Source organism: Aythya marila, assembly GCF_965140915.1.
Source record: "Aythya marila genome assembly, chromosome: 3".
Taxonomy (NCBI): domain Eukaryota; kingdom Metazoa; phylum Chordata; class Aves; order Anseriformes; family Anatidae; genus Aythya; species Aythya marila.
Window position 1 is genome coordinate 23,675,346 of NC_139044.1, and position 27,894 is coordinate 23,703,239.

The 27,894-nt window shown below is 39.8% G+C and overlaps 1 protein-coding gene across 8 annotated transcripts; it reads right to left on the reverse strand.

Annotated features, from left to right (window-relative positions):
- Positions 1-3,963: 3,963 nt before the first annotated feature.
- Positions 3,964-27,209, reverse strand: RCOR3 (REST corepressor 3). 8 transcript variants are annotated; one of them, XM_082755787.1, is made up of 12 exons: positions 27,084-27,209; positions 26,704-26,760; positions 21,453-21,530; positions 19,927-19,979; positions 18,033-18,194; positions 17,548-17,672; positions 15,927-16,005; positions 13,091-13,309; positions 11,411-11,488; positions 10,581-10,638; positions 5,010-5,251; positions 3,964-4,579 (listed from the first exon to the last, which is right to left on the reverse strand). In XM_082755787.1, exons 2-12 carry the CDS (start codon positions 26,750-26,752, stop codon positions 4,235-4,237), a joined length of 1,488 nt encoding a protein of 495 aa, XP_082611913.1. In that variant the 5' UTR covers positions 26,753-26,760; positions 27,084-27,209; the 3' UTR covers positions 3,964-4,234. The 8 variants fall into 8 exon arrangements, with proteins under 8 accessions (XP_082611913.1, XP_082611911.1, XP_082611917.1 ...); XM_082755785.1 differs by having other exon boundaries at positions 15,909-16,005; XM_082755791.1 differs by lacking the exon at positions 5,010-5,251.
- Positions 27,210-27,894: the final 685 nt, after the last annotated feature.

A 27,894-nucleotide genomic window follows, 5' to 3' on the forward strand; every position in this document is an offset into this window, starting at 1 on the left:
TTCTGTGCTCACAATCCTCAGCCTACTGCAAAATGTTTCAACTCCCCCAGAATTACATTCATGGTGACAGAGGGTCTGTGAAAAGGACCATCAGGTATCAGGGTGCAGGCCTTACTTCTGATTTACAGCTCTTGATACACAGTGAGCACAACACAGGACTTCTTTTCTATTAGGACACAGTCACATTCCTGGAGCAGATTGTGATCCCTGAATCTCTGAGGCTACTTTTGTGATAGTCCTAAGGGAACCTCCCATGTCAGTAACATCAATGAGGATTTATTTTGCTGCTATGATTATTTTCATGTGCAAAACTACACAAATAGATTTATTGTAAAGTTCTACTTCACTATCACTTTTAGGATATCCATTATATAAGCAGGCCAGTTGCTTATCAAATAGTCCAGATACTGTTGTTTGTATACTTTGTCTCCTCCCTACTCGAGTAGAGCTTTTTTCATCCTTAATTCACCAGTAACAGGCTACAAATGGTATTAAAGAATTTAATTTTTCTTCTGTATTTCACATTCAGCTTCCTATGATCTTAGAGCAGATCTCTTATCATGCCGGTGCCTGCTTTTAACTCACTCCGAGAAAGGTAAACTTTGAGGTTTAGCTATTTCAACCTCAGGAAGAGCTGGAGGTTCACCACATTTATTAAAACTACTGAGTTGTATTCAGCACATTTTACAGCTACACTGCAAAATGGTGCACCCTAACAGCTGATAACTTCTCTATGGTTTCCTTTCCATTTTGAAATGCAAATTGACACAAACACTTTCAAGAAGTTTCTCTTTGCCCTGGCTTTGCTTTCATCTCGACTACCACATTTCTGCCTAGCGCCAGTTCTCACTTCAGCCTATTCTCTTCCTTTGCTGGCAAGAGGCTCAACACTGGCCGCCTAGTAACCTTCATCCTAAACTCTAACTTCGTAATTCTTGTCAATTCATACTGAACTTTGTGGTTTCCAGAGTAAGAGGTGTATGACTTAAGTAAAAACAACAGAGATGAAAACCAAAACCTAATGACACAGGTCATCATAATTCCTTGTGCTCATGATCGGCTGTAAAACAAATTAAACTGCTTTACTATGATGTGCAATGTTTAGTGATTGTTTTTATTAATGCAGAAATACCTGCTTAACTTCATACCCATTCTGATTTAAAGTGCAACAATTAAATCTGATATTTTTGTACATCCATATTTTGCAAGTGTTGTTCCTAAGAAGACATGTAGTTCAAATTATGCCTCGCATTTGTAAAACCTATCATTTTTAGTACCGTTTTGCTTTATTAACTAAAATAAACTGTACAAAAAGCTGTAGAGTTACATTAGCATTGAACAATGTAGGATACACGTTCTCTGCCAAACTTTAGTGTGCAAACATTTTACATTTTTTAAAGTGACAAAATTAAGCCAACCTTGAAGTCAGAGTTCATTACTACATTACAAAAACAGGAGACCAGATATGGCAAAAGAAATTCCCCACTGAAATCAACACCATTGTATAATTTTATTTCTAATTCTTAAAAAAATATAAATGAATTTAGAAGAGAATCACAGTATAAGGGCCCTAACATATTAGACCATTACAAGGTACATAAAAATAGAAGACACAGATTTCTTTGAAACTTTAATCCTTTGATTAAGCAGCAAGCATATCACTCTCCAGGCAAACACTGCTTAAAACAAACCCTACCCCCAAAAACAGGACGTGCAAACTGTATGCACATACTCTGCAAAGCACACAATAAAGACATTTTGCTATGTACATACTTATTTAGTACTACAAATGCTAGGAGATCCCTACTGTGTGCTACAGTGTTTGTAAATTAAAAAATACTACCTATCTCTGACCCTCCCTCCCCCCTTCAAATACAGCACCTTCGCCCAGTTATAGAATATTTAAACAAGATTAAACTGAATTACAATGTACTGAACAGTTTTATAGCAGTTGGCAGTGGCCAACTCTACTGCAACACCCAACATTCTGCATACTGAAGTCTATCGACAAGAGACAAGACAAAAATTAGCAAAGGTACAATACGCACACCTGGGAGACTCAATGCTAAAAGAAAAAAAATAAGAAAAAAAAAAAGAAGAAGAAGAAAAGAAAATAAAAGAAAAGAGAGCAAGAAATACTGATGATTTATCCTATCACTATTAACAACTAAACTGAGATACTCAGGCTGTCGAGAAGGTTTTCGTATCAGTTTGGAATTCTGGACAGCAGCCATATCAGACCTGTGTGTAGCTGTTGAGGGGACACTCAGGACTTCCAGAACAAAAGTTTAAGTGATCACAAATTCCTTGGTGCTTGTTCTATGATGCTGCTTCTCTTAGAAGAGAGGTCAACTGATGCTCACATAGTGGCTAAGAACCTACTCTGATGCAGAAGAATATTCCTAAGAAGGACCCTTTTTTGTATGAGACCTCAGCACACTAGTGATAGCTGTTCAGAAAGAAAAATCAAGTTTGATCTGGAAATATATTTGAGCGAAGAACTAAACTATGAAGGTCAGCACCTTAATTTCAATTCAGGTCACAAATATCAAACTCTAATACAAGATTTAAAAAGGAAACACGATCTGATGCTGTAAGAACTTCCCTTTGCAGAAATGAAAAACCTTAGCCAACTGCTGAACTGAACGTTAGACGATTCAATTTATCTGTGAAAAAGCCTAGGGAGAGCACATTCCATTTTCTAATATAGTCTCATCTTAGTCAAGGGCAAATCTAGTTAATAACAAAATGGATTTAAAAGGACTTGCAAACACCACTTCAGTTATAAACAAAAATAATTTTATAGAATAGTATGGCAGTCAACACAAATGTTTCTACACAGTCAAGAATGCAACGTTTTTCAATAGCTTGATTCAGATCACAGTTTCAAACACTGCTACTCAAATTGAAGCCTGATTTCCTTGGAAGGTAGAAGCATCTAGTAAAAAAAAATACAAAAAAAAAAAAAATCACTGCTGGGTATGAATCAAGGTTTTAAGACAATAAGAAAAAATTAACAAACACATAGGAAAATAATAACCTTATAATCTCCTAAAATTTGGGAGCTGTAATTAATATCCAAATGCAGGTTTTAGGTAGTGAACAAAACAAAAGAAAAAAGCCACAATAGCCTCAACCCAGCTAGTCAACTCTGCCAGCAACAGCAGATATCAGAAATACTCCTTTACCACTCAGACTGGACTGGCAGCAGACAGCCCTATTGCCTACAGTATGCTACCACCACCAGCCTCTGTGCTTTCACAATGAATTTTTAGATGAGATCAATGAGCTAATGCATATGAACTGCTAACAGACATTCTCAGAGGAATGAAATTCTACTGTACGTAAGTTAGAAGAATCCGTGGAATAACATTAAATGAATAGCTCTTGCTAAACAGTTCCTCTCCTGTAATCCCCCTGGGTGTTGAAAGTTGCTGCCTTTCTCTCCACCCCAGCCTAGAGTGATATTGCAGTAGGACACCTGTTTTCAGATAACTTCTATTAGAACACATGTGAGATTTATTATGTTTGGTACAATAGCTCATTGAGTTTTTAGAACACTCTTTTAGAGGACTATTTCATAAGACCGTACCTTTTCTTTCTTTTTTTTTTTTTTTTTTTTTTAAACAAGAAAAAATGTTCTGGGAAAAACATGGAGAAGAAACACCCACATTTTACAATTGCTTGAAATGCTACTACCGTTACCTAAACAGGGCCAAAAATTCTGAACCTAAGGCCATTAGTTTTTTTTTTCATCCACTAAAAAGTACAAAAAATAAAAAACAAAAATCACACACACAAAAATAACGCTACATTTAAGTCTCCTACAATATTACTTATTCCTAGATTTGCCAGACTACTTTTCTGTAATTAGATGTTTGACTACAAAGAACTGTAATAAAATAAATAGAGTAAAAATCAGTTAAACCAAATCTTGGTGTGTTGAACATTTATTCATGTAAGAAGTTAGCTTCCTTCAACAGTTATTCACGTAGAGGAGGGCTGTATTGTAGGCATTATTCTGCTGTACAAGTCTTCTACAAAAAATATTTTTATACAGGTGGTCGTTCACGTGGTTCCATTTCTGGTTATTATCTCGCTCCTCTGTAAAACTGGTCTGATACCTGTGAAGGCTTGCTGTTTTCTCCCCTTCATTATTTGGAAAAAAAAAAAAAAAAAGTACATTGATACTGTTTTTCAGCTGTAGGAGTTAGCATAATTCTGCTTTATTTCTTCAGTGCAGGGTGGACTGAGATTCTGTCTGAATTCCAATAAGCGAGGGTGGTTGCTGGCCGCTAACTGTGGTTAACACCGGCCTTGGGTTTAGACGAGGAGGCATGGAATTAGCTGGGCGGATGAGCGGCGGGGGAGGCTGATTTAGAGTTGGCCTTGGCTGAATAAATCGCGCCTGTTGTTGAAGTGGCGGAGGCTGGCGATGGAGCGCAGGAGCAGCAGGAAGCGCTGGTCGAAGTAACGGGGGTGGCTGATTTAAAGTTGCCATGGGAGCGGTAGGTGCTGGAGCAGATGCCTGTGCTGGAGGTGAAGGGCCTAAACACTGAGTGGTCGGAGTGCTTTGTGCCTGCACAAAGGACAAAGACAAGATTGCATGAACAGCCGTCCCAGCCGGAATGCCGTGCCGTTGGGTTGCCACTGTCCACTATACAGGAAACAGCATTTATCAAACAAAACCGAAAAACTGAGAAGTTACTGAAAAGAAATCGCCAACCAAAATATTATAGACAGCAGAACTAAAAATATTTATGAAGCAAGAGTCTTCTTTCTAGAACAAGATCTGCATTTTAACAATAAAACAGTAACGTGATCGTCACTATGCAAGGTGCCGTCCTGTTCCCAGCGGGTTAACGACATTGGCTGAAGTTCTATGCAAGCTTATCATCATTCTTTAGAATGTGGTTTGCCACTCCACACCAGTTAACCTTACATTACATCACTAAATAAAATGCTGTTCCTCAACCCATGCTTACTTATATCTGGTACACAAAACACACCTCATCTTCTTCATCAGTGCTCTTTCCTGATGGCACATTAGAAGTATTTTTTGTGTCCTCCCCTAAAGCAGAAGCATCACCATTAGAAGCCAGGGTTCCTTGTTCCGCTTCCCATTCCTGCAATACCTCCTCTAAGTTAAACCGACGCCTGTAGTTTACAAAGAAGTTCTTCACTTGGCCAACAGTCTTGTTGCCAATTACATCTGCAATAGCTTGAAAATCTTTACCATATTTGCGGACACCTGGAAGGCAAAGTAAATAACATAGCTGTGAAGGATCAGTCAGACACAGCTACGTGTGATGTATTTATAGAGAGAACCTACGGGACCTGCAAACCAACGACTCACTAATTAGGCGGACTTCTCAATTAGGAGAAGGCCTCAATTTCTATTAAAACAAAAAAAAATATTAATTGCATAGCTATAAACACATAAATGAAGAACTTTATTAAAAGGTCATTACCCACTCTTCTTAAAGATCCTGGCTTACTCACCAAACCAAGCCTCCCAACCTAAAACCACAGAGATCTGGCCTCTGACAAATGCAGTAAATCTTTCAGTGTGCTTGGACTGAATGCAGAAGCCCAAGCTAAGTTCAAGGTGGGAGAGGGAGGATGACTGAACAAGTGTTTACAGTTCTAACAAGACATGCCAAGGAACAAACATTGACAGCTTCGATAGGTTCCCTCCATGCCAGCCGCCCACCACCTGTGCGAGAGCTGGCCAGCAGCAGCACTGAGGGCAGCAGGCACAGGACCACGCACAGGGGCAGAGTTCTGGGAGTCACAACACACGGCTCATCCCTCCATATGCAGAACGCTCTACTGAGGCTACCGAGTGTAACCAGCCAGCATTCGCTGGACAAAGTCTTTTTAAAGCTTTCATTCACCATTCAAGCTGGGTAAACAACTCTGGAGTTTTGGGACAACCACCTAGGGGAAAGTAAATAAATATAAGCTATTGGGGTCTGTTTCTAAGAAAGCCCAGCGCAAGCCTCCAGGATCAAATTCTCCGGCAAAAAGCAGCATGACAGAAGATCTTTGCATTGTTCATTTCACTCATTTTCACATCAATATCAGTAGGTTACAAGTACTCCAAAAGAAAACACTGTTGAACCTTTCCAAAAATACCAACACAGGCTTTTTAAAGTTCTAAAATGGCATTTGCATATAACAGCAACTACAGGTCTACAGACTTTTGTAATTTTAAACCTAAAATTGGAATTATAATCTGAACTTTATTGGTTCTCTGTTTTAATTAGGGTACATGTCTAGTTACTCCTCTCTCTTGCTTAAGAAGAAAATCCTGAAGCTCTCCAGCATCCTTGAACACAGCTGTACAATCTATTTTTAATCATAGAGTGGCCAGAGGTCTAGAGCCTAGAGAAATTAAACATTACATGGTTGTACTCTATGGTACTGTAAGGCACACTCCAGGCTCAATAAACAGAAGCCTCTTTTTTGCTCCCAGCTATGCATGAGTGAATTACAATTTGACTCCTGATGTGAAGCTCCTGATCGCTGAACTCATTCAGAATATATTACAGTGTTTAGAGGACAGGCATCCCGTCTCATGCCTCATTTCATGTCTTGCTTCAGAAAGTGAAACGGAAGATTCAGAAGGTGAGAGTTGTTTCCAATCCGAAAGCTATGCTTCTTTTCATCTTAACTGTTAACAGTATGATCTTCATCTTGTTCTGCTATTTTCTACTCACTTCATTAATAGGCCTTTCTGACGTGGCACGTACACTCTCTAACATTTAAGAGAAAATTTCAGCTCTAGGAGGGTAACAATTACTGTAGCTGAAGCTGATGCTACAACTGTCAAGTGCCTGGCTACATTATTTAAGATCTTTTCTTGGGCATACAAAAGAATCCAACCTCTCTGACTGCCAGAACCTTGGAAAGAAAACAAAAGGACCTAGCAGAGCCTTGTGGGAGAGAGCATATCTAGGCAAGGCAAATACAGGGATTTGGCTTTTCATTCTCAGGTGTTCAAGGTACTAGCTAAAGGGGTACTAACCCCTTAACAGCTGCACATGCCCACAGAGCAATCCCACCGGTGTTTTAATATTGATTGCCCTGTCATTATGACCCTTGCTAATTTATGATGGCCGTCAAATGTCTACAGCAACGTATCTAACATCCTGTAGAAAGTGTCCAGCAGAACAAAGCACATTTTTGCTTGAAAACTATTTCAGACCTTTAGTGATTTCTGGATTTTCTGTTATTATGCTCTCCATATTTCTTCCTTCCCCTTAACCTGCAAAACAGCTGAACCTGTTAGCTAACTTGAAGCTGGTAGATGCAAGGTCTTAAAGCCTATTTCCAAGCAGACAGTTGGAAAACTGCACCGCGCCTTCCCTGAGAGCCCAACGATGAGAAACATCTAAAGAAAAACAAGCTTAATCAGTTTATCTGCACACAGCACTTATCATTTTGGACTCTTTTCAGTGTTATTTTGTACTGCTATAGCATCACCACAATGGCTTATACACAATGCCGTAGTAAAGCATTTTTAAGCTGCATCAGAAACAGAGGGAGTTCAATCCTTGTTTATGAGAGTTTTACATGTGTTGGCACATCTGTAAGAGCTGATGCCAACTCATCATCCCTTTCAAATTGGCGGGCTTTACATACACGTCCTTATAAACATCACCCAAGCTATTTCTCAAGTGTTTAATATGTTATTAATTAATTTTTTTAGGCTGCTGCCAGTGCAATTCAAAATACAGCTGCACAGCCTCACTTCACAGGCACCCTTTCCCTGGCTCAGATGGAACTAGTCCTGTTGATGGGAACCCTTCAAGATCCTCAAAACTTTACCCAGGTAAGAGCTGCGCTTAACCTTGCTCAATACTACTGTGTTTCATTTTAGATGTGCAACTCTGGGAAACTCCTAAACCTGAGTTTTACACTTCCTATTGCTGTGTGATGCCGTGCAGCACAGCACACACTGTCAGGCGCACAAAAACATCAGCCTGAGCCCAAAGCAATATAATACAGCACCACAACGAGGCAGAAACAGTTAACCACAACCTCCAGGTTATGACAGCTGCAGTTCCACTGGGGTGTGATTATAGCGCTCCTGGCAACTAGCTTATGTAGAGTTGTTTTTTTTCCAACTGTTTTCCACTGCAATGCTATGAAAATCATGCCTGCTTTTTGATTCAAATTGTGTTGTTTAGAACATGCCTTAAAACATTTTTGCAAATACAATTTTCAAATGGCTGAAATCTTAGTTTGAAAAGATGGCTGTGCTCACAGGTTCCTATACACAAATAAACTTTGTGAGTTAAGAACACCTCATATGATGAACTGACAAAGTTGAACAGTAACCTGATTAACTATACTGCAAAAGATTGGCTCAGAGATCATAAGCCTGAGTTCACAACCCCACTGCAGGCAGCCACGCTACTTTTAAGATTACACACTCAGCAATACCTTAAGGTCTTTTTTTCAATACCTCTCTTTAGTTACTGCCAATCTCTCTAGACTAGCCCACAGACTACAAGAGTTATGTCATGTTTAGAAAAAACAGTACCAAAACTGTTACTGCAGGTGATTTTTCTGATTCTGTAGTAGGATTTACCATCTGAATTACAGTGAAAAAATTCCAGAAACGCCACCTACCTGAATAATGCTTATGATTTCTGTAAAATTATTAAAATCACATGCCAAAATAAATCAGCATTTGATGAACTAAATCTTTTTTGAGCATACAAACTAAATGTCCCCATGCTCCAGTCAACTGGCAAGTTCAAGCCTAACACACACTACTGTGGCTTTCAGTACAGCAACCATGGCTGCTTCTTTTAAAAGCAGAGTCAGAGCTAAAGATAGCATGGCCCTTTCATATATTAGGCTACTAATTCAAATAATTATTTTGAAGCAAAGGATGGGACTTTAATACCTACAACACTCACGCCAGGAGGGAGAATTTACCACCAGACAAAAGGTAAGGGTGGGATAAGAATATTTTGTCCCTCATGCTAAGGTGTTCTTCCATCCCCATTTTATACAGTGGCCGAGGAAGGGGACTAAAATGGAAACAGTATATACAAGAAGCTCATGGAAGTTCAGTGAAAACAGCTTTCTTCCAGCAGGCATGCTTTCTCTTCCCACCCATAAGTATTGAGGCTGACTACCTTTATAAAACATGAAACATTCCTTCAGGCAGAGGCCAGAAGACTAGAACTCCTCTCCAGGCAATTGCCAATCCTCTTTCTCTTTTCTCCATGCTCCAGTTTTCTCTTTTCTGTTGTTGATTACACAGTGCCATAGCTTAACAAAAGCTCAGCGCATTCTTATCACTTCCCAAACTGTTCCTTGGTTAGAGCTCTGATAATTAAACTCTGAAAATGCAAGATGATTTGAGTTCTTTCATCCTAAGGCGGGCACAATGAACCTGGATTATCCCCAATTCTGCAGCAAGCATGCTACCTACTAGACAATCATATTAAAGACAGGCACCTCCTTCTGTTGCATTCAGAAAACTAAAAAGTGAGCTAGTTACTAATACTGAGAAAAAGAACTTTGGACAGAAAACAGTTTGGAGATGCAAATCCCAGTTTCAGAGGCATGTAAATTGAAAGGCATGACTTCAGAAACACTATTCTCTTCAGTATTTCTATTCACGTTTCAAAATAAGCCTAACTTCAGGATCTGTCTTCTGGTAAATGACTACCAGGTATGGCATGCCTGACAACTTTAAACTCCTATCCTGATCCAACTGAAGGTTTGGTACTAAAATTTAGTCTTTCATTTAAAAGCGTGTGAAGAATACAGGGATATACTGTAGATATGTTTAACTAAGCTAATGTATATTATCTTAGAAAAGACGATCCACAGAAGTCAGTCAACATATGATGACTTCTAAACAGTAACAGGCTCTCCAGAAATTTCCTTTGCATGTTCTTTGATTAGACAGTGCACATAGAAGCAGGACAAGAGTCCATTTTCTTTCATATAAACAAAATAACAGCAAATTAGCCATATTAGTAGCCTGCTAGAAAATCATCTTTTTTTTTTTTTTTTTTTTTTTCTCCAATAAGACAGTTAGTTCAGTATCCATTCAGACTCTTAAAGGCTGGCTAGATATCTGCTCTTTTATTCCCTCTTGAACAGAAAAAGGAAAAAAAAAAACACTTATTTCCCGTAAAGCAATCTTATTTCTGCCTTTTTGCTACTTTAAGGATATGGAAAGATGTCTTAACAATTTTTGCTTCAAATTTTATTACTTCAACCACTACCTCAGTCTTCCATTTCGGAGAAATTCATGTAAGGTTATTTAAAAAACTATTGGAGGGACTTTTCAGTACTAATACAGCTGTTAAACCCATCTTAGCTTTTCTATTTGAGATTTAATATAGGTAACCAAAAGACCAGTGTCATGTTGCTTGAATAAATATGCTAAGTATTCTCACTAGTTTTGTTGTTTTCTCAATGACTTCCTTATAAGACCAGATAAAAGTTCATCTTTCATTAGAATGAAACATAAGCATATGCCTGAACACCTCTTAAAATCCTTCGCATCAGATTGTTACTTCAAGTTGCTACTACTATGAACATACCTTGTACTGCAAGAAGCTGCTCTTCTGTGGTCCAACGGGCATTGATTTTCTGATTAGACTATTAAAATTAGAAAAATGGCACAAAGATCATTAAAATGTTTCAACAGCTGTAAAATATCTGAGCATTAGAATGTGTTTTAGTCACATGACAGACTGTATTACATAAGTAAAAATCTCTTGATTGTAAGCCATAAAGTTTTGCTTTCATGAACAGGACATAGCATTTAAGGATTTGAGCTTAGATCTACAGCAACAGTTTTTCCTCTGCTTTATTACAGTTCTTCACCTACAACATAACTAAAGCACAAGCTAACGATCTTTATGCGGGCAGAATTTGAATTTAACTGTAAAATTTATCTAAACAATTAGAACTTGCTGTTGAGAGTGTTTCGCATTCGTGTTACATTTCATTTGCAAGCCCTTAAAACAAGCAAGAAGAGAACCTCTGTAGTAATATCACACACTTCAAATGCCCAAATCTATATATACTGATGTTTTCACAAAGAACATAGAATTTACTGCTAGCAATCCAAATAAACTACTTTTAACCAGAAAAACAATATATCAGGACTCAATTTCAGCTCCGTATTGTCATGAACGGATACAACATTTCAGTTTCTTCTGCTTCTTTATTCAGCCAGTTGCCATAAAAAAGCCTACTACTAATTTCTTGTAAAAAGACCAGACGGACTCACCAAAGCATGTTATTCAATGGATCCTGTTTAAGCTGCTGCTGAAATGCAAACATTATGCTGCAGCAAATCATATTTCTGTAGCTTCCCACTAATGTAAGTGCAAGGCCACAAGTTCTGATATTTATTCTGATTTACCTCAGGAGGTTTGAATTCTTCAATCCCGCCTTCCATTTTCTGTTTAAGTGCACTGTTTACTTGCTTAGCATTTTGAACCTTGGTCAAAAACAACAAAGTTAATCAGCTCCACAAAGAAAGTTGGTCACTTTACACATATATCTTCACTAGGATTGCCACAAGTGTACCTCCTAAGTTAGAAAGAGAAATATTATGGTTTAAGGCTTCACTACTTTTAACCATTAAAGAAAAAAATAATAAAAGATGCAGCACAGTTCCCTATGGAGAGAAAAATATTTAAGCCAGTCTTTCAAAAGAACAGTCCGAAGAAATATTAAAAGAAGGACATTAAATGCAAGTTTTGATAATGATACATATGTTCTTGAAGAAGAATGCAGAATATATGGTTCTTAGGTTGCTAAGTGAAATGTACTGTGTACATAAATTTCTTCCTTCTCCAAAAAGCACTTTGAAAAAAAAATGGAAAAGTATGAGGTGTTTCCAGTTAGTTGCTTCTGACAGACTGCTTTTTATTGATCTAAGACCATCATAATGAGGAAATTACTTAAAATATGTAAATAAAATACCTTAGTCTACAAAGAGAACTTCTAAACTGTACATATACATATCTGTTAACCATTCAAACCTGACAGTGATGCACATAAGGTAACACATTGAGAACATAGTTTTGCAAACTACGGTGCAAAGCTATTACAAGAGTTCTTTAACTATGGACACAAAAGCAGACAACGCAGTGGAGGATTCTAAAGGCTGCGTCCATGAGATCACTGCAAGAAAAGAAGAGAAAGACAACCTCAAGGATGTAACTCACCTACACTCAGGCTAAACAGTGAAACCCACCTATGCTATTTAGTCCCAAAGTCCTGTTGTGATAGAAAGAAGCATATTTCTCCTGCAAAAGAATACAAGGGAGCAAGAAGCCCACAAAACCCTTTGTTCACTCCATGACTTTGCAACATGTCAGCTCTTAGCAGTCTATAAGGAGGCAGAAATTCCAGGAGATAAGCCTTCAATTTGTAGCCACATCCCTCCTAGAAAGCAAGCATGCACATACTGCTGTACCCTTAAAAGCTTGAATAGATTCTGTGTTTCCACTTTAAGTGCCACAAGTTAACTTCTTCATGCAAAGGCAGGCAAGCAATAGTCCTCTTAAAAGTGAAGATTATAAAGCAGTTGTTTTAAATTTAACAAGAAGTAGAAAGCTCACCAATTCAAACAGAGAAATAACAAGGCCCATGATTTTTCCCCCTTATACTATCATGTGATGTGGGGTAAGACATCCAAGAAAACAGCTACAATTTTAAGCATAACAAATATAACTTCCACTGCTTCATTGGTCTTATTCTCACTTGTCACATAAATGCTTTTTAACAAGGTTAAGACAAAAATGTGACTTTGTTTTTCTCCTGTTCCCAAATCAATAACACTGTTTTCGTGCCATACTTCCCTGCTCCCCTTTTTAAGGGGTCATCTTGTTTCATGTTCTCCACAAAACACGTGAACAAAAAATAAAACTGAAGAACAGCTAGTGTCCAGCTTTTCTGGTGATAACTGTGGAACAAATTTGGAAGGCTTGCATTAAAGAAGGTTCACAATCTTCACAAATAATCTTATAATCTATAAAATCATTACAAGAACAATTTGAGATGAAAACAAAACAAGACCAATAACCCATGGTACCTGTCGCTTTAATGAGATTAGTTCCATATCCAGCTGTCTAAGAATTGTGTTGGCTGCATTGGGACTACAGGAAACAGCTATCACATCTTCCTGGGTCAGGTACATGCCTTTTGGTGGACGGCATTTGGAACGCTGAGAATGGTGGCGATGCTGCAAGCTCTGATACTCTCTTCTACCCAGCCCTATTTTGCTGGTCTGAACAGGCTGCTCATTATTGCCCTTTAATTTACAAGAAATAAATCATTAAAGAATAACAGTAACTTACATTCAATTTCTCTAAAGAATAACGTATTGCATAGCATTGTAATGTCATGTTTATGACCCAGAAAACCTAACCTAACATCCTTCTCTGCATGCAGTATCCAAACTAAGCCTCACAGATGCAGCAATATAGCATACTAGCCATTTGCTGGATAAGCCTGCATTATTCAGGCTTAGAAAGGTCAAATTTACAATCTTTTCTTCTTTTTTCCCCTCTTGAACAGAGATGAAAATACAGTAAACTGTAAAGAATCACAGTATCAATACTGTAAAAGAGGACTGGAATCACAAACCTCTTAGGTAAGCAGAAAATAAAGAATATATACACTGTATCTTTAAACCAAGTAATGAGGGGATTTATATACATTTCCTTCTGGTTAGCTACAGAGATATCAGGTGAAAGCTGAAAGGTGAAGAATCAGAGAAAGTCAACCAGGACTGGCAAGAATGCATGATGGCACTTTTTCCTGCTGCAAGTACTCCAACTTGGAAAGCAATAGTACTGTTTGTTTTGAGAGGGGATTTGAGATTTGGAAGAGAAAATTAATTTACCTTTGCAGTCTTTATAAAAATCCAAGCAATTTAGCAAAGTTAAGCCTTTATTTTTCACTTTTTTTTTAAGTGGAAAGGGACGGCAAAGTGGAGATAAAGTCATTATAACTGCTCTTTTGATATGTTTGGACGCCTTGGAGACCTTTGCTAAAAGTTTCAACTTTGTCTTCAATAGGCGTTGTTGCACAACAAGCTAGTCTGCACCTGTGTGACTCTTGTAGAGCAACTGGCTAGATTACCTACAGACCAGGAACGGAAAAGCAAAACTGACTGTCCCTGTAAGGATTTTTCAGTTCAAAGCAACACTGACTACCAAAACAAAGATGCGATTCTGGCTTTTTTTGCTACCTCAAACAGCTCCTCACTGCTCCTTCCTGCTGACATCCATGCAGGACTTACAGAGGCTAACTTAAAAGCACTTAGGATATTTGTTCCACCTTCAAAGTTGATATAAAACCTTACACCTTAGACATCTACAAATTTCAAGGTTAAGCATACTTCTGGCCCATTTATACCATTTGTCTTCTGGTTCAACATTGCTCTTTCAGTGTGAAATTGCAGTTCTTAGCTGTTTAATCTAGATTTAAAGAGAAAACATTCCTTCAAGTTTCTGTCCTGCCAGGCTAGAGGGTTTGGCTTGTTTTAGCTTTCTCTGGTAAGAGAAATTAAAATTGCCCTGTGCATTTAAGTAAGCCCATTCACTTTATGTTTTACATAGGAAGTGAAAGTATGCAAATCTCACTAGAAATATTAGTTCACATAATTATCTATTGCGGATGAAATAGCTGTTCAGAAACTGCAAAACTCATTGTCCTGTTCCTAGAAGTCTATGAACATGCTACTTTCATGCTGGAACATGTGTCGTGATTCTAACAATAACTAAGTAAATTGAACAAAATAGCCATTATTGACAAGTGGCTTAGGTGGCAACTCAAACCAACAGACGGTAAGAACATTGTTATAATGGCAGAATAAAAAGTAAAAATGTTCGTTATCAGAGCTTGTGCCATTTCAAGTTCTAAACAACATACACAAGCATGTAAAAAAAAAAAAAAATCAAACTCTTATACAGAAAGGTGTCTTTGTAATTGTCCTTTTTTCCTACCTAAGGTAGTTACAGAGAAAAAGTGGTACACTGAAGGTCATGGAAAACAGAACGGAATCTAATACCGCCAGTCTCTTACTCAGCATCATTTTTGATAGAACCACAATGTTTTATTACTAATCCTAGACGCTACTTTATGAAGATACTATTTCAAGATGGGATATTGAAATTCTGCACTGTCCTTTCCTCTCATTCTCAAGGAGCACAAACACTCAAATTTTAGGAAAATCACAAATACATAGAAGTTGATCAAGAAAACAAATGTTTACATGTGTAACTGAGCTCTTCTAGTCTTGCTCATAAATAACATTTATGAAAATAAAAATAATAACCTGAACATACCCCATACACAGCACTTATTCGTAAAACTAGGAGCAAGTGCTCATTTAATGAGACAAAAATATTTTTCTGTACATCTACTTGTAGGAAGCATCTCAATAAAGTCACAGATCAGTTGAAATGCATAACCTCACTGTGGCTTTGAAAGAACAACAAAAAAAGTTATTCTTAGAAAAAATGTCATTTACTTTTACAATAAAAACGTTTAGTTTCCGATAATTCACAACCAATAAAACTGTAAACACACAGTAACAAGACAGAAGTAGGGGGCATGTTGTTTTGCCAGGTAGTGATAGCACATCTCTTGTAAAACTAAGATCATTCAGGAGATAGCAAAGGTTTGAGACATACATTAAGCCCCAGAATAGAAAAAAAAGTATAAAGTTTAGTTTCGTTGGAAAGTAAATAGTAAAGTTTAGTTGGAAGCCATAAAGATCTCAATAAACTAAAGACCCCATGATTTCATCAGGCTGCAAACAGGTAGATGTTAAGTTGTTACATGTCTCTACTGCAAATTATGCTGTTCACAGTAACACAGAAAACAAACAAACGGACATTCACCATTAAGTTATCTGTTACCTCCTTTTTGGCTTCTTTTTTGGGGTCATAATCGCTATCATTTCCATCCATTGGATGAGCTTCTTCTACATCATCATCACTGTGGACAGATAAGAAGCTAGTCACGTTATCAAATTTTTAATCCCAAACGGTATGACAGAATTATCTACTCTAAAATATCTATTCTAAGTAGTCAAGCTTTATACATTATATGACATCTCAAAGGTATTTGTAGTTTTCAAAACAGAGCTTCTGCAAGCATGTTTCGTTTACTAAATTCTGATAATTTCTACGATAAACAAGCAACCCTGAACTGTAGTTTCAAAACCACTTGTAAGACAGTTTAACTGGCACCACTGCCAAGAAATTTGATGTCACCTTTCTTCAATTCAACCACTTATGCCAGCGTGAACACTTAGATGGTCAGCTATATCAAGGCTAGAAATAACCTTTCATTTGTCATGTTAGTTTTAACAGAGCAGTTTTCCAGTCACTGCACCAGACGTACGAATAAACCCTTGTTTAGGTCTGTGGGGAGCAGAAGAGGACAATATAAGATGGGAAAATACAGGACTATTTTTTGACCAGTTAAAAGTGCTCAAGAGCTAAAAGCTTAGGAGGGGAAGGAGAAATGTGCAATCTGCTGTATTTATTCAAAGACAAAAGATTGAAAAGAGAACGGATTTTCCTAGTCCAATCCAGCCATTTACATAATACCATGTCTGACTAAGCTGAATGTAAAAAACAAACAAACAACATTCTATTTACCACAAAACCCCAAAATGCTGTATTAGAAGCAAACTGATTGTCTTCCGTGATTTTTCAGCTATCCGGCCATAAAGTAAGCATATGAATTTTTAAATTTCAGGAGGTTTTTCTTTTCATGAGTATAATTAATTACACTCTTTTACTCTGGTTTGTCAGTGTTTCATACATGAAAAGTCATGCCTTCTGATAAACATGATTATGGTACTCACACAATGAAATTATTAAACCACTTTAAAAAAGGTGAAGGATAATACGAAAGTATACTTAGCGCAATGTAATTTTAATTTCATAATAACTAGGTAAAATGTCATTCCCCTTTAACCAAGACAATTTAATGCTGTTTTGAGCTTTGATTCTCTTTGACTCATAATAGTTTTATGTCTCCTGAAAATAAGATTTATACAAAAATGTTTTAAAGTTTTGCTATAAAATAGTACTTAGGCATTCTAACTGCTACAGACCTTTACAGCAGTTGAGCTTTTAGTTATAGTTCCATCCTAGTTTAAAAAACAAAACCAACCACACAAAAAAAGCCTTGCACCCACACACTCTCCTCCCAATAAAATAAAAGATAGGGCTACATTTCCCAAATGAAGTGGTATTTCTAAACCGCATTCCCAAACTTTGTGTTCTTTAAACCCATTTTTACAGTTATCAATTAAGTATTCAGGTGTGTTATAACAACTGATATTGACCGGAGTAATATAGTTCTTAAAGCACAGGTATCAAACCCCTTGCTAAAAGCAGAGATACCACAGATGCTCAAACCTAAAAGTACAGTTCATGCTTAAGCACAGTGTCTGGAAATTACTAAAAAATCTTTACCAGAAAGACTTCAAGTCTCTAGTCAGCTACTTAAGAGTACAAAACTTACCTGTCACCTTGATTATTTCTATTAGCTAGCTTTCGAGCCTGACGATCCATCAAACTTGTCCTAGAGCGAGTTTTTTTCCAAGAATAGTAGTATTTTACAAGGCTCGCAATAGTCTTGTCTGGAAGCTAGAAGAATTTGTTAACATATTAATATAATTTTTCATTAACATTCCACCGAAGTTTATAATTCTGTTCTGTTTACAACCACCTTTACCCAAATACCTTAAACACATGGATGAGATTGAAACAAGGGATATATTTTGTGTGCATTTTTAAAAAGCTGGGGGGGGAGACAAGGAGGAACTTTTTTATTAGAGAGGAAAAGCTATAGCTTCAGGAGACACGAAGGAATGAACTTAAATCTTACATTCTAAGTTGTGCCTGAAGCTTCTGTGCAGAAATCAAGATGAAATTTTAGCCCAACGGGAGCCCTTGTTCCAAATGCATCTGAACTGTTTAATGCTACTGATCAAAATTTTACTTTACCATTTGCTGGATCCTGTGAAAGCTCTTTCCATGGAAGCTAAATGCTTGTTCAAATAAGACTTTATCTTCAACTGTCCATTCATCAGGGAAAGGAGTGAAGTTAGGGAGATCCGCAAGGGACTTCTCAATATTGTGTTTATGCCAGAACAACATGCCGAGAGCCTTTGAAGAGAAATAGTCCCTTTTTGGATTTAGTCAATTTTCTAAAATGCCAAGACAAGTTACATTAAAGAGGCAAGCATTTATTTTACATAAAAATCACTATCAGAACCCATTCTCAAAATGTATTTACAATTTATTGGCTATGTACTTATAGGTTACAAAAATTCTCTTTGGAGATGGTGTGAAGAGTGGGCACATCTGTACTTTATTAAAGCTATGACAGCTAGATAATTTAAGGTCGGCATGGCAGCAGTACTTCTCAAATAGTATAAACAAGGTTGACAGGCTCAAATCTGACCTGCTTTCTTCCTTCACAAGTATGTGTCACCTACATAGTTCCGTATAGGCATTCAGGCCTTTATTACCAGCCTACTCAAAAAAAAAAAGAAAATAAAAATACTTTTCATCAGCCAGAGGATCATCCAAAATGCAAGTCTGACAGTTCAAAGTGAGAGTGGTCTTTCTACAACTCTCCAATCCACACATAACAGCACGACCGCTCCCATGTCACACGCACCTAATAAGGAATGGAAATTTAAATGTATTTTTTTTTACATGGCTCATTTCTTCGTATTCTTAAAGAATTTTAGACTAATTAGACTTACTGCCAGAGAATCAATGACAGACTTGGCATCAAGTCTGGCAAGGGAATTGGGAAACGCAATCCACTCAGTTTCAACCATACAGTGCAGACATGATCGCCAGTTGCTCATCAGCTCTCCAGACCCCCTGACAACACACCTTCTAATAACCTGGACATAACAAACCTCTTCTCATGTTAAAATGGCAACCAGCAAGCATCTCTTGCAAAGAGAATTTCTATTCCACTGTGAACAACCTACAAAATACTTTGTACTATATGTTGGTTTGAAAACTAGTCCTTTTGTAGACTTATTCTGAGATCCCTCCATTCCCTCTCCCCTAACAGAAGCCAAGCCATAAATAAACATTGCCAAACTGCAGTGCTTTCAGCACCATAACAGTGGCAGCATCTTCTTCGGCTAACAATTGACGGACAACTAGTAAGTCTTTGCTACCATGAGGTTTCATCCTCCAAAAGTTGATCATACACCATGTTCCTATTTGTATATCAATTTTTTGAGACTATATATGTAGTCTCAGTTTTACATAAATTAGTTAATGTACAACAGAACTATGTGCAGACCAGCAAAGTTTTAACCTGTATTTTTTATGGGACGGTGACTAAAAGTTACTAAAAAATATTAAAATGATCTTATTTGTTACTCTCAAACACAGAATTTGATTCTGTTTTCCTGCATCTAGGAGAAAAAAAAACTCTTAGAGGTGTTTTGCTTTTTTAAAAATATGCACGAGACCTTACCACTTCCGTCCCTATCCCAATGAATGGCTTAAAATTGTACCATATTTGCATTTTAGTATTAAACACTGATTTTGTTAGCTACTTCCCTAAGAAACTCTTTAGCTAAATATACACACACAATTGCATGACATGCCCAGTGTATCAAGAAACATACCAAACCTTTCAAAAGTGCACATTACAAGCTGAGCATGTCATGAAAACAAAGAGCTCAATCTTTTGCAGAGAATCCAGAGCACAACTGTATGCAGATCCATTTAACTGCAGTGTTTGCTGCCGTGCCTGAAGAAAAACAGCGTTAATTAATGGTAACCAAGGGGAAAAAAAAGAGTCGTGTTATACATTTATATTAACAAATCCTTTAAATTAGCACTCTCATTTCATGGCACTTACCTGTTCCACATTGTATCCATGTTTTTCCTTTGCTATTGCTATATATTCATCCACTGTAACAAAGCAATGTCAAAGTTATTCTTCAGTACTTAGAGTTCTGCTATAAGGTCACACAGCATTAGCCATCTAGAAAGGGAAGACAGGCTTCCCATGCCTTAATACACTACATAGGCCCTGGACTCCCTAAACAATAAATGTACTTGTAGCTTTATTCAAAGTAAAGAAGCTCGCTGTCTTTAATACATTTAATTTTGTATTGAAGTTTATACACTAATCAGAGACTAGCTGTTTAGAGACAGGCTGTCTTCTTGGAATCCACTCCTCTCCTAAGAGCACAGACACAATGGGGGTGCCCAGACAAATGTTAAAAAAATAATGTAAATAGATTCTAGATCAATAACTATGCACATCCTTGATGCTAACATAATTTTCACTGACCAACATCAATTTTAACCGCCACATGAAGTCAGCTTTCAATAGAGAACACAAACATTCAATGAAGTCACTAACTTCACCAATATTTTTTTTAAATCATATTTTTGTATATTAGACCCAGCTTTGAGTTGAACATTTTCCACTATTGGGCAATTAAGTCTGATGGAAGTCCTGCTAGTTTTGATCTTCAACAGGTACTCTATTTCTGAAGAAACGAACTCATCCCATTCATCCATTGCAGTTCACAATTAAGTGACAACTAAACTAAGTTAAAAGGGAGCATAATTGAGAAAAGGAAATAATTATATCTTCATTACTCAAACGAAACAGAGATGTCCTTGCTATGAACTGCTGCAGCAAAGAGTTAATCGCACTTTAAATGAATGAAGAAAATGTTCAGTAATCAGACCTGTATTTTATTTCTAACTGTTCTTCAGTAGAATAAGGTACACTCCCTCAAAGGCGAAGAGGGGCACAAACCTCTAATTACTGGTAATAGTAGAAACTGTCTTGAGGACCAGATTCTCATGACTGCATCCTCAAAGTTTATTACCCTATACTACATATGGGGAATCCTATCATAGGAGGCAGTTTGAAACTGAATTAAGCAGATAAAATCATGTTTAGTCAGATGATTCTACTCTGATGATTCTACTATTTCACGTCACTTTTGCAGAGAGAAAATGCTCAGTTTTTCCTGATGAGAAAGAAAAAATAATATTCCCTTGAACAGGGCCTTAACACGTCTTTCCTGAACATATCCACTGCAATTACTTCTCTAAGAAATTTAGAGTGACAAGTGCCTCATGTTTAGGTGTTTTATTTCTTTATTAATAATCAAAAGGTTTCAGACATTGGTCTGAAACATGTAACACAGGCACCGTGATTTGAAACAAAGACTTGACTACAAAGTAAGAGAAGGGGATCTTTCTTTTCCCTATGGTTCTCTAAATAAAAACAACGTTTCTCTTTTATTTTAATTTACTAATTTGGAATTTCACTATGTATAAAGCAAAGAGCAAACAAGCATACCAGAAACAATTACATAGTTTAATTTCAACATTCAAATTCCTAAGCAGGGCAGGACTTACACTTGGCATCCGGAATACTATGATATGGAGACCATACGAGCATCCCTCCATTATCTTTATCAGTATATTTTGTGGCACCTGTAAGAAAACAAGCAAGTCTTAGTATTTATAAATACGATCTTCGGAGCAACTATTCATGGGACATGAAGTAAAAGTCAACCATATTAAGAAGTCCGGCCCAACTAAAGTGAGGGGGAAAAAAACATTAATTCCACATTAATTCTTTAAGACATTGAATAGCTGACTTTCAGCACTGCTCTAAGAAGGTTCATTCATGACTGCTAGATAAGATCCTACGTACCACAATTTGAGCATTAAAGCCCGTTACTAAAGTTGACATAGATGCCAAGTTTAAAGGTGCTTGTTTTGGAACAGTTCTTAGGGATTCTGATTGTCTACCAGCACTACAGACAGTTCTGATTTCTGTAGCCATGCAATTTTGATATTCACAGCCAACCAAATTGCTGTAGAAAGTATTTAGATTGAAGAGCCTTTGTTTGTTTGTTTCTGCTTCTCCTCCACCTGAATGCAGCAAGGGAAGCAGCCTAAGCCACCTATCAGGAGGCCAAAGCACGTTTTGCAATACCAATGCAACTTTGTAAAAAGCACTAAATCACAGTCTCTGATTTTAAGAACAGATTTTAAAATAAATTACCCAATATTGGAAAAGCATCAACTAATAGTTATCTTCCATGAGTATTCTACAACTGTGTGGTAGTACAGAAAAGCTCTTATGGTCTGTTTGTTTACAACAGCTTCTCTTGCTAAGACATTGCTCAACAACTGGAGCATTTACACTAGTGTCAGTATAAACTCCTCGAGGAAGCACCCCAGAAGAACCTAGCTTGCATCTTTCCTGGAGACAGACAGATTTATTTCCCCAGTGAAATAATTACTTTTTCACTCTATTTTAAGCTTTCACCCTTTATATTTAGGTTCTACATCTTGTTGAGGGAAATAAAAGAACAACAATAAAACCAACAGTGCTTTGGAAAAGATAACTACTTAGTGCTTTCTAATCTTGTACTGTGCTTTGTTGTTCTTCCCTCTTTAGCTTGGCAGCATTTTGTAGTTGCTATCATCTTTGCAGTCTTTAGATCCATTATGATTGTGAACTTGAGAACGAGTTAATGAGAAATGCTAAAAGAACTTGTGTGTTGCCTAAAATCTGTATGACAAGTAACTGCAACAAGTTTAAGAATACGCAGAGAAGCCATAAAGCAACACTTTCAAAGCATAAGCTACACACCACAAACAAACAAGCAAGGAGCAACCTTTCCAAGTTTAGTAGAAGAAGAGATTCCTTAATATAACATTCTACTTCAGATAAGGAAAGTAAGCAACTGTTAATCATTAGGAAAGCAGTATTTTTGTGGAGAGTGATGCAAACCTGTTCCAGTCACATCATTTCTCTCATCCAGTCAGTTTTTATCAGAAGGAAATGACAGTTACTATGTACCCCACTCTTTCAGTAAGAGATGAGTAGAGAATAGGATGACCACAAGAGAAAACACGAATTTACCAGTTTCCATTTGTGCACATAAAATGACTAATGGAAGCATACCCTCAGTTTTTCCTTGGAAAAAAAAAATCCAGACAGACACCTGCAGACTCGTTTACATCATGGACATTACCAGCTCTCAGGTATTCAAGTCCTGAGGTAAAAAACTTAATTTGTCATCTCCTTGGCACCCGCGGGACACCACGCATGCAGTGCCACGCTCAGGGTGCCAGCTGCCAGCAGCACGCCCTTGGGAAGCAGCGCTGTGCTCCGGCAGCAGTCAGACAGCTGCACCTTTCAGGTGCCACCTCCATGTTGCTGAAAGGAAAGCAAGGTGACAGGCAGCTTGGCATGCACACAGGGAGGTTGGTACTCGTAGGAAGGCATCCTGACCTCAACCCAGGGTATCTATGGCTGCGGCACAGGTCACCCCGTGCCACAAGCATGCCCAGGTTCTGCCTCATGTGAAGAATTTTGTCCTTTGTGCCCTGCATATGCAAGCGAGCAGCACCCTCCCACCCCTAAGAAGGCCGCGTTGCTTCCCAAAGGTGACATGCTCCTTCTCTGCAAGACTTACTGGGGACAGAGGTTGGAAACACCGGGCAACACAGGAACCCACACCGGTTAGAGGAGCAGAGCTGCATGCTGGTAAGGAAGGTAAGAGCCCACGAGCTACACCTCTGACACAGCCTTCCCTTCCCACCCACATCCAAATCACTTCAGAAAAGGTTTCTGCATGCGGTTGCTGTGCCCCTGCCCTCACCCCGTGGGGAACGGGGCTGGCTGGAGGTGACTCATGGGCACTCCAGCTGCTTCCATCACTGCAGCAACACCTTGGCACATGCTCGATCTCAGTTTAGCATTAGTAGAAGTTAGGTATGCCTGGAAAATGCTGTTCTGTATGTGATTACAAGTACTGAGAATAAAGTAAGTACCTAGAAGCACATACTACTTAACAAGGGCATTGGGGGGGCTTGGAAAATTCAAAAGATGCTGTTTTCCAGCATAGAAAGTCCCATCTTCTTCTTAAGAAAGCTTTTGAGGCTTTTTGAGGAATAAAACCACAGAAACTAGCAGGAGAAAGAACTAAGCTTTGAAAATAAAGGATTGGACATCTTAAAAAAAGAAATCAGGGACAGATGGCAGGGAACAAACAGAAAATTGTATATTCTTCACCACGCCATTTAATAATTTAAATTTAACAGTCTGTTTTCATATAGAGGTTAGGAGAAAATTTGTAAGAGTGTACAAAGACATGGATTCCTTAAATGACCTTAAATGCCGCCAACGCACTCCTCTTAATACCCTCCCTCTCCACAAGAGCAGGAAAGACGTATTTCTGCATCAAGCGAGCAGAACTCATCATAAAGCCTTTGGGAGCTCATGACCTGGCAGAGTTAGGACTTCAGCCATGCTTTATTCAGAGTAAAACAAAACTTCCCTAGCAGCATCTCATGAGGATCGCACAAAGCATGGTGCATCCCCAGTGGTGGCCCGCAGTACAAGGACACCAGCTCCCTAACAGCCTGCTACAGCAGGAGGTGGGGCAGAAAGCAGAGGCAGAAATAATTTCACCTCAAGAATATAAGAATATATGTAATATAGCAGGAGGAGGCAAAACCTGGAGTGCAGGAGATGGTTTATTAACTCAGTAAATTAGGTATGGAGATCTAGGGGGTTTATTTTATTAAAACCATTTTTCACAGCAAGCAAATTTATCTCGGTGTTTTTAATTGTCATTACATCTAATAGCAATTTGTTACAGCTCTGTCTGAAGGCTTGCCTGTAAAATGGGGGTGCTGTGTAGAAAGTGGAAAGAGTGAGCATGTTTCAGCTAACTTCTCCTAGTTGCTGCTTTCAATCACTTGTCCTCCCCAAGAGGCTGACAAAGAGTTGATTACCTTTTTCTTAAACCATTTCTTATTTTATACACGAACTCAGGTTAAAACAAACTTACTGTTGTCACAACCTTAATCATGAATGTCTTGTTCCTCAACATATTGTTGCAAAGCATTGCTCACAAATACTGATAAATGCTGGGTAAGCAAGGCCAAAGACTTGTTATTTGTTCTACTCAGTATTCTGTACGTGTACCAGGAGCAGGCTTTGTACCTTAGACTATCTAGTTTCACCTGACGTTGACTCTTGCCTTCCACCTATTTGATTTAAGGGGGCTAAGAAGCATTCAAAATACTGTAAATAAATACATACTCTAACATACCTGGTAAACAGTCAGAAAAAAGGGCCTTAAAACAATCCCAAGAAGAAAAAACATTAAAATTAGTAAATTAGAGATAGTGCCTGCATCCATACATGCAAACCTGGACGCCTGATGGAATGCCCATGCCACCATTTGTGCCATGAAAAAATAATCATCTATGTGCCTACTTGAGAAGACAACAAGAGCGCAGCTTTTTGCCCAGTATCTCTCACAGATGCTGCCTCGAGAGTCATCAGAAAGAAAATATGAAAGCATGAGATCTTGCTGAGATCTCCTCAGATAGCTAATCTTATAATGTGGTATGCATTGTATTTTTATACTTTCTGAAGTTTTTTAGTTTGTTATTTTTCATATAAAAGATTTAGCTGTTCCAAGAAAGTTAGTCTTGTCACCCCAATCATCAAAATTTGTGCATGAGGAACAATATTATACATCTTCTACAAGACTTAAAGAAAAGTTTCCATCATTAAGGAGCTGCTCTGATAAACTAAAGAGTATGCATTAATCCCAGTTGCTGGGGGAGGGAGCATCAATTGAATGCTAGCCCCCCAAACAACATGTTCAAGCTCCAAGATACCTGGTTATAAGAGAGGATAAAATTAGTCCTGTAGTAACCAGTGCAATGATCCTGACGCATATGTAGTTTACAAAATTGAAACTACAGAATCCCAGTCATCCTACACGGGGTGAAAAGCCCTTTTAATCAGAGGGAAAACAAACGCTCTGCATTTTTCTAAGTGGCCTGTAGGAATAACAAGCCCAGGCTGCACATTAGAAACGATCATTTTTATTTATTTTTATGAAAAGAGAAGGTGTAAGCGGTTAGTCTCATCAACAAAGAGACCTGGGCTACGCTCCCCTTTCCGGGGGAAAGGCATTCCCTTCTGCCAAGAACCCGCATCCATTTAATCCCACCCTCTCCCCTTTCTTTTCCCCTTGGCCTTTCTTCGGCCTGTGGGGACTCGTGCCCATCAACAGGGGCTCCGGCTTTAGGAGGCACCGTGCGAGCAGCTCCGGCCCAATCCTCTTCCGGTGGGAAATCATCTGACACCAATGGAGCCTGCCTGGAGAACAGCAAAGTAGACGGGCTTCAGCAACCACAACCGAGGAGCCCTCCTCCAAACCTCGCCGCCCGCTGCACCACGAACCGGGCACCGGGCGGGGCGGGAGGGCCCCGTACCCGCGGGGGCAGGGCCCGGGGGGGATGAGGAGGGTGAGGAGGGCGAGGAAGGCAGCTGGGGCTGCAGCAGAGGTGCCGGCCAGGCGCATCCTCGCTCTGGGGATCGCCACCTCCTCGCTCTGGGGGAATAATAGCGGGTGGCGAAGGGCGAGCGCCTCAGGGAGAGCGCCCAACCTTGCGCTGCCTCAGCTGCTAATTAAGTGTGTGCCCCCCCCACACACACATCCCCCCCACAACCAGCACAAAGCCTCAGGACACCCCCCCCCCGCAACACACACACACACACCGCACTCTGGTGAAATAAAAATAATAACGAGGTAAGAATTAAGGATAAAAGCAGCCGTTTTACCGGGCTCGAAGTCGGGGATGCGCGCCTGGTATTCCGCTCCGACCCTCATGCCTACATCTGCAACACAGGAGGGGGGGGGGGGGGGGGGGGCGGCGGTTAACGGCCGCGCCGTCCCAGCCCAGCGCCGTGTGGCGGCTGGGGGGGGGGGGGGGGGAGCCGCCCGGGAGCCCCCCCGCCGCCGCTCAGCGCCGAGCCCCCGCCCCCGGCCCCCCCCCTAAAGCCCCCCCCGAAGCCCCGGCGACCGCCGGGGAAAGGGGCGGGGGTCGGGGGAGGCGGCTCGGCAGAACAATGGGGCCGGCGGCGGGCGGGGGGCGGGCGCGGTGCCCCCCCCCGTACACACACACACACACACACACACACACACACACACACACGCACACCTCAGGCGCCGCACGGGGGCGGTGAAGGGGAGCTGGGGGGGGACGGGGAGCGGCACAGGGAAGCCCCGGGGCGCCCGGATCTTGCCCCACGGGGGCTCCGAGCCCTTCTCCATCGCGACACGGGCCGGGGGGGGGATGTGTGTGGAGAAAAAGCGGCCGCAGCACTGCCCCCCCCCCCCCCCCGGTGTTAACACAGAGCCGCCATGTTGCCCCCTTCTTCCCCCCCTCACGCCCCCTTTCCCTCCCTCATCCCCCCCCGGAATCCCTCCGCGCCGGCCCGGCCGGATCTAGGCGGGAGGGCGGGGCTGCCGGCGGAGCCCCCAGCGGCGGAAGGATTTGATCGCAGCACAGCATCTGAGGGGCTCCCCCGTAGGGAGGGGGGGAGGGGGGGCGGGGACTACTTTTTGTCGCCCACGCGGGAAGTGGGGGGGGTGGCCGCGGGTTGGGGGGGGGCGGTTCGTATCGGGACGGGTCGGGGTGAGGCGAAATGAGGGCACGGGGCGGCTGGATGCAGAAATGGCAGCTCGGCAGGTAGTTCTCGGTGGCGTGATTCGCTTGTGTGTGGTGCTTTTTTTTTTTGTTGTTAAAAAAAATTGCTTATTTAACATTTTTATTTTTTATCTTCCTGCAGCTCGAGTGTGCTCCCAAACGTCAGCGTCCACGTCATATCAAAATAACCGTTTTTTTTAAGAAAAACGGCTGAGACCAGCTCCAGAGAGAGGCTGAGCTGGAGATGTGGTAGCAGTCAGGGCAGTGAACCCAGGGATGTGTCTGTCACGTTTTCTCTCTACACGTACACATTTAATATCAC

Coding starts and splice junctions, on each gene's coding strand:
- RCOR3 (XM_082755785.1), bottom strand. CDS start 26,752: ATGAGGGTCGGAGCGGAATACCAGGCGCGCATCCCCGACTTCGAGCCC. Junction 16,006..17,547: donor AGAAATAATCAAGGTGACAG/GTAAGTTTTGTA, acceptor ATCTGTCCACAG/TGATGATGATGTAGAAGAAG. Junction 10,639..11,410: donor AAGAATTCAAACCTCCTGAG/GTAAATCAGAAT, acceptor TAATTTTAATAG/TCTAATCAGAAAATCAATGC.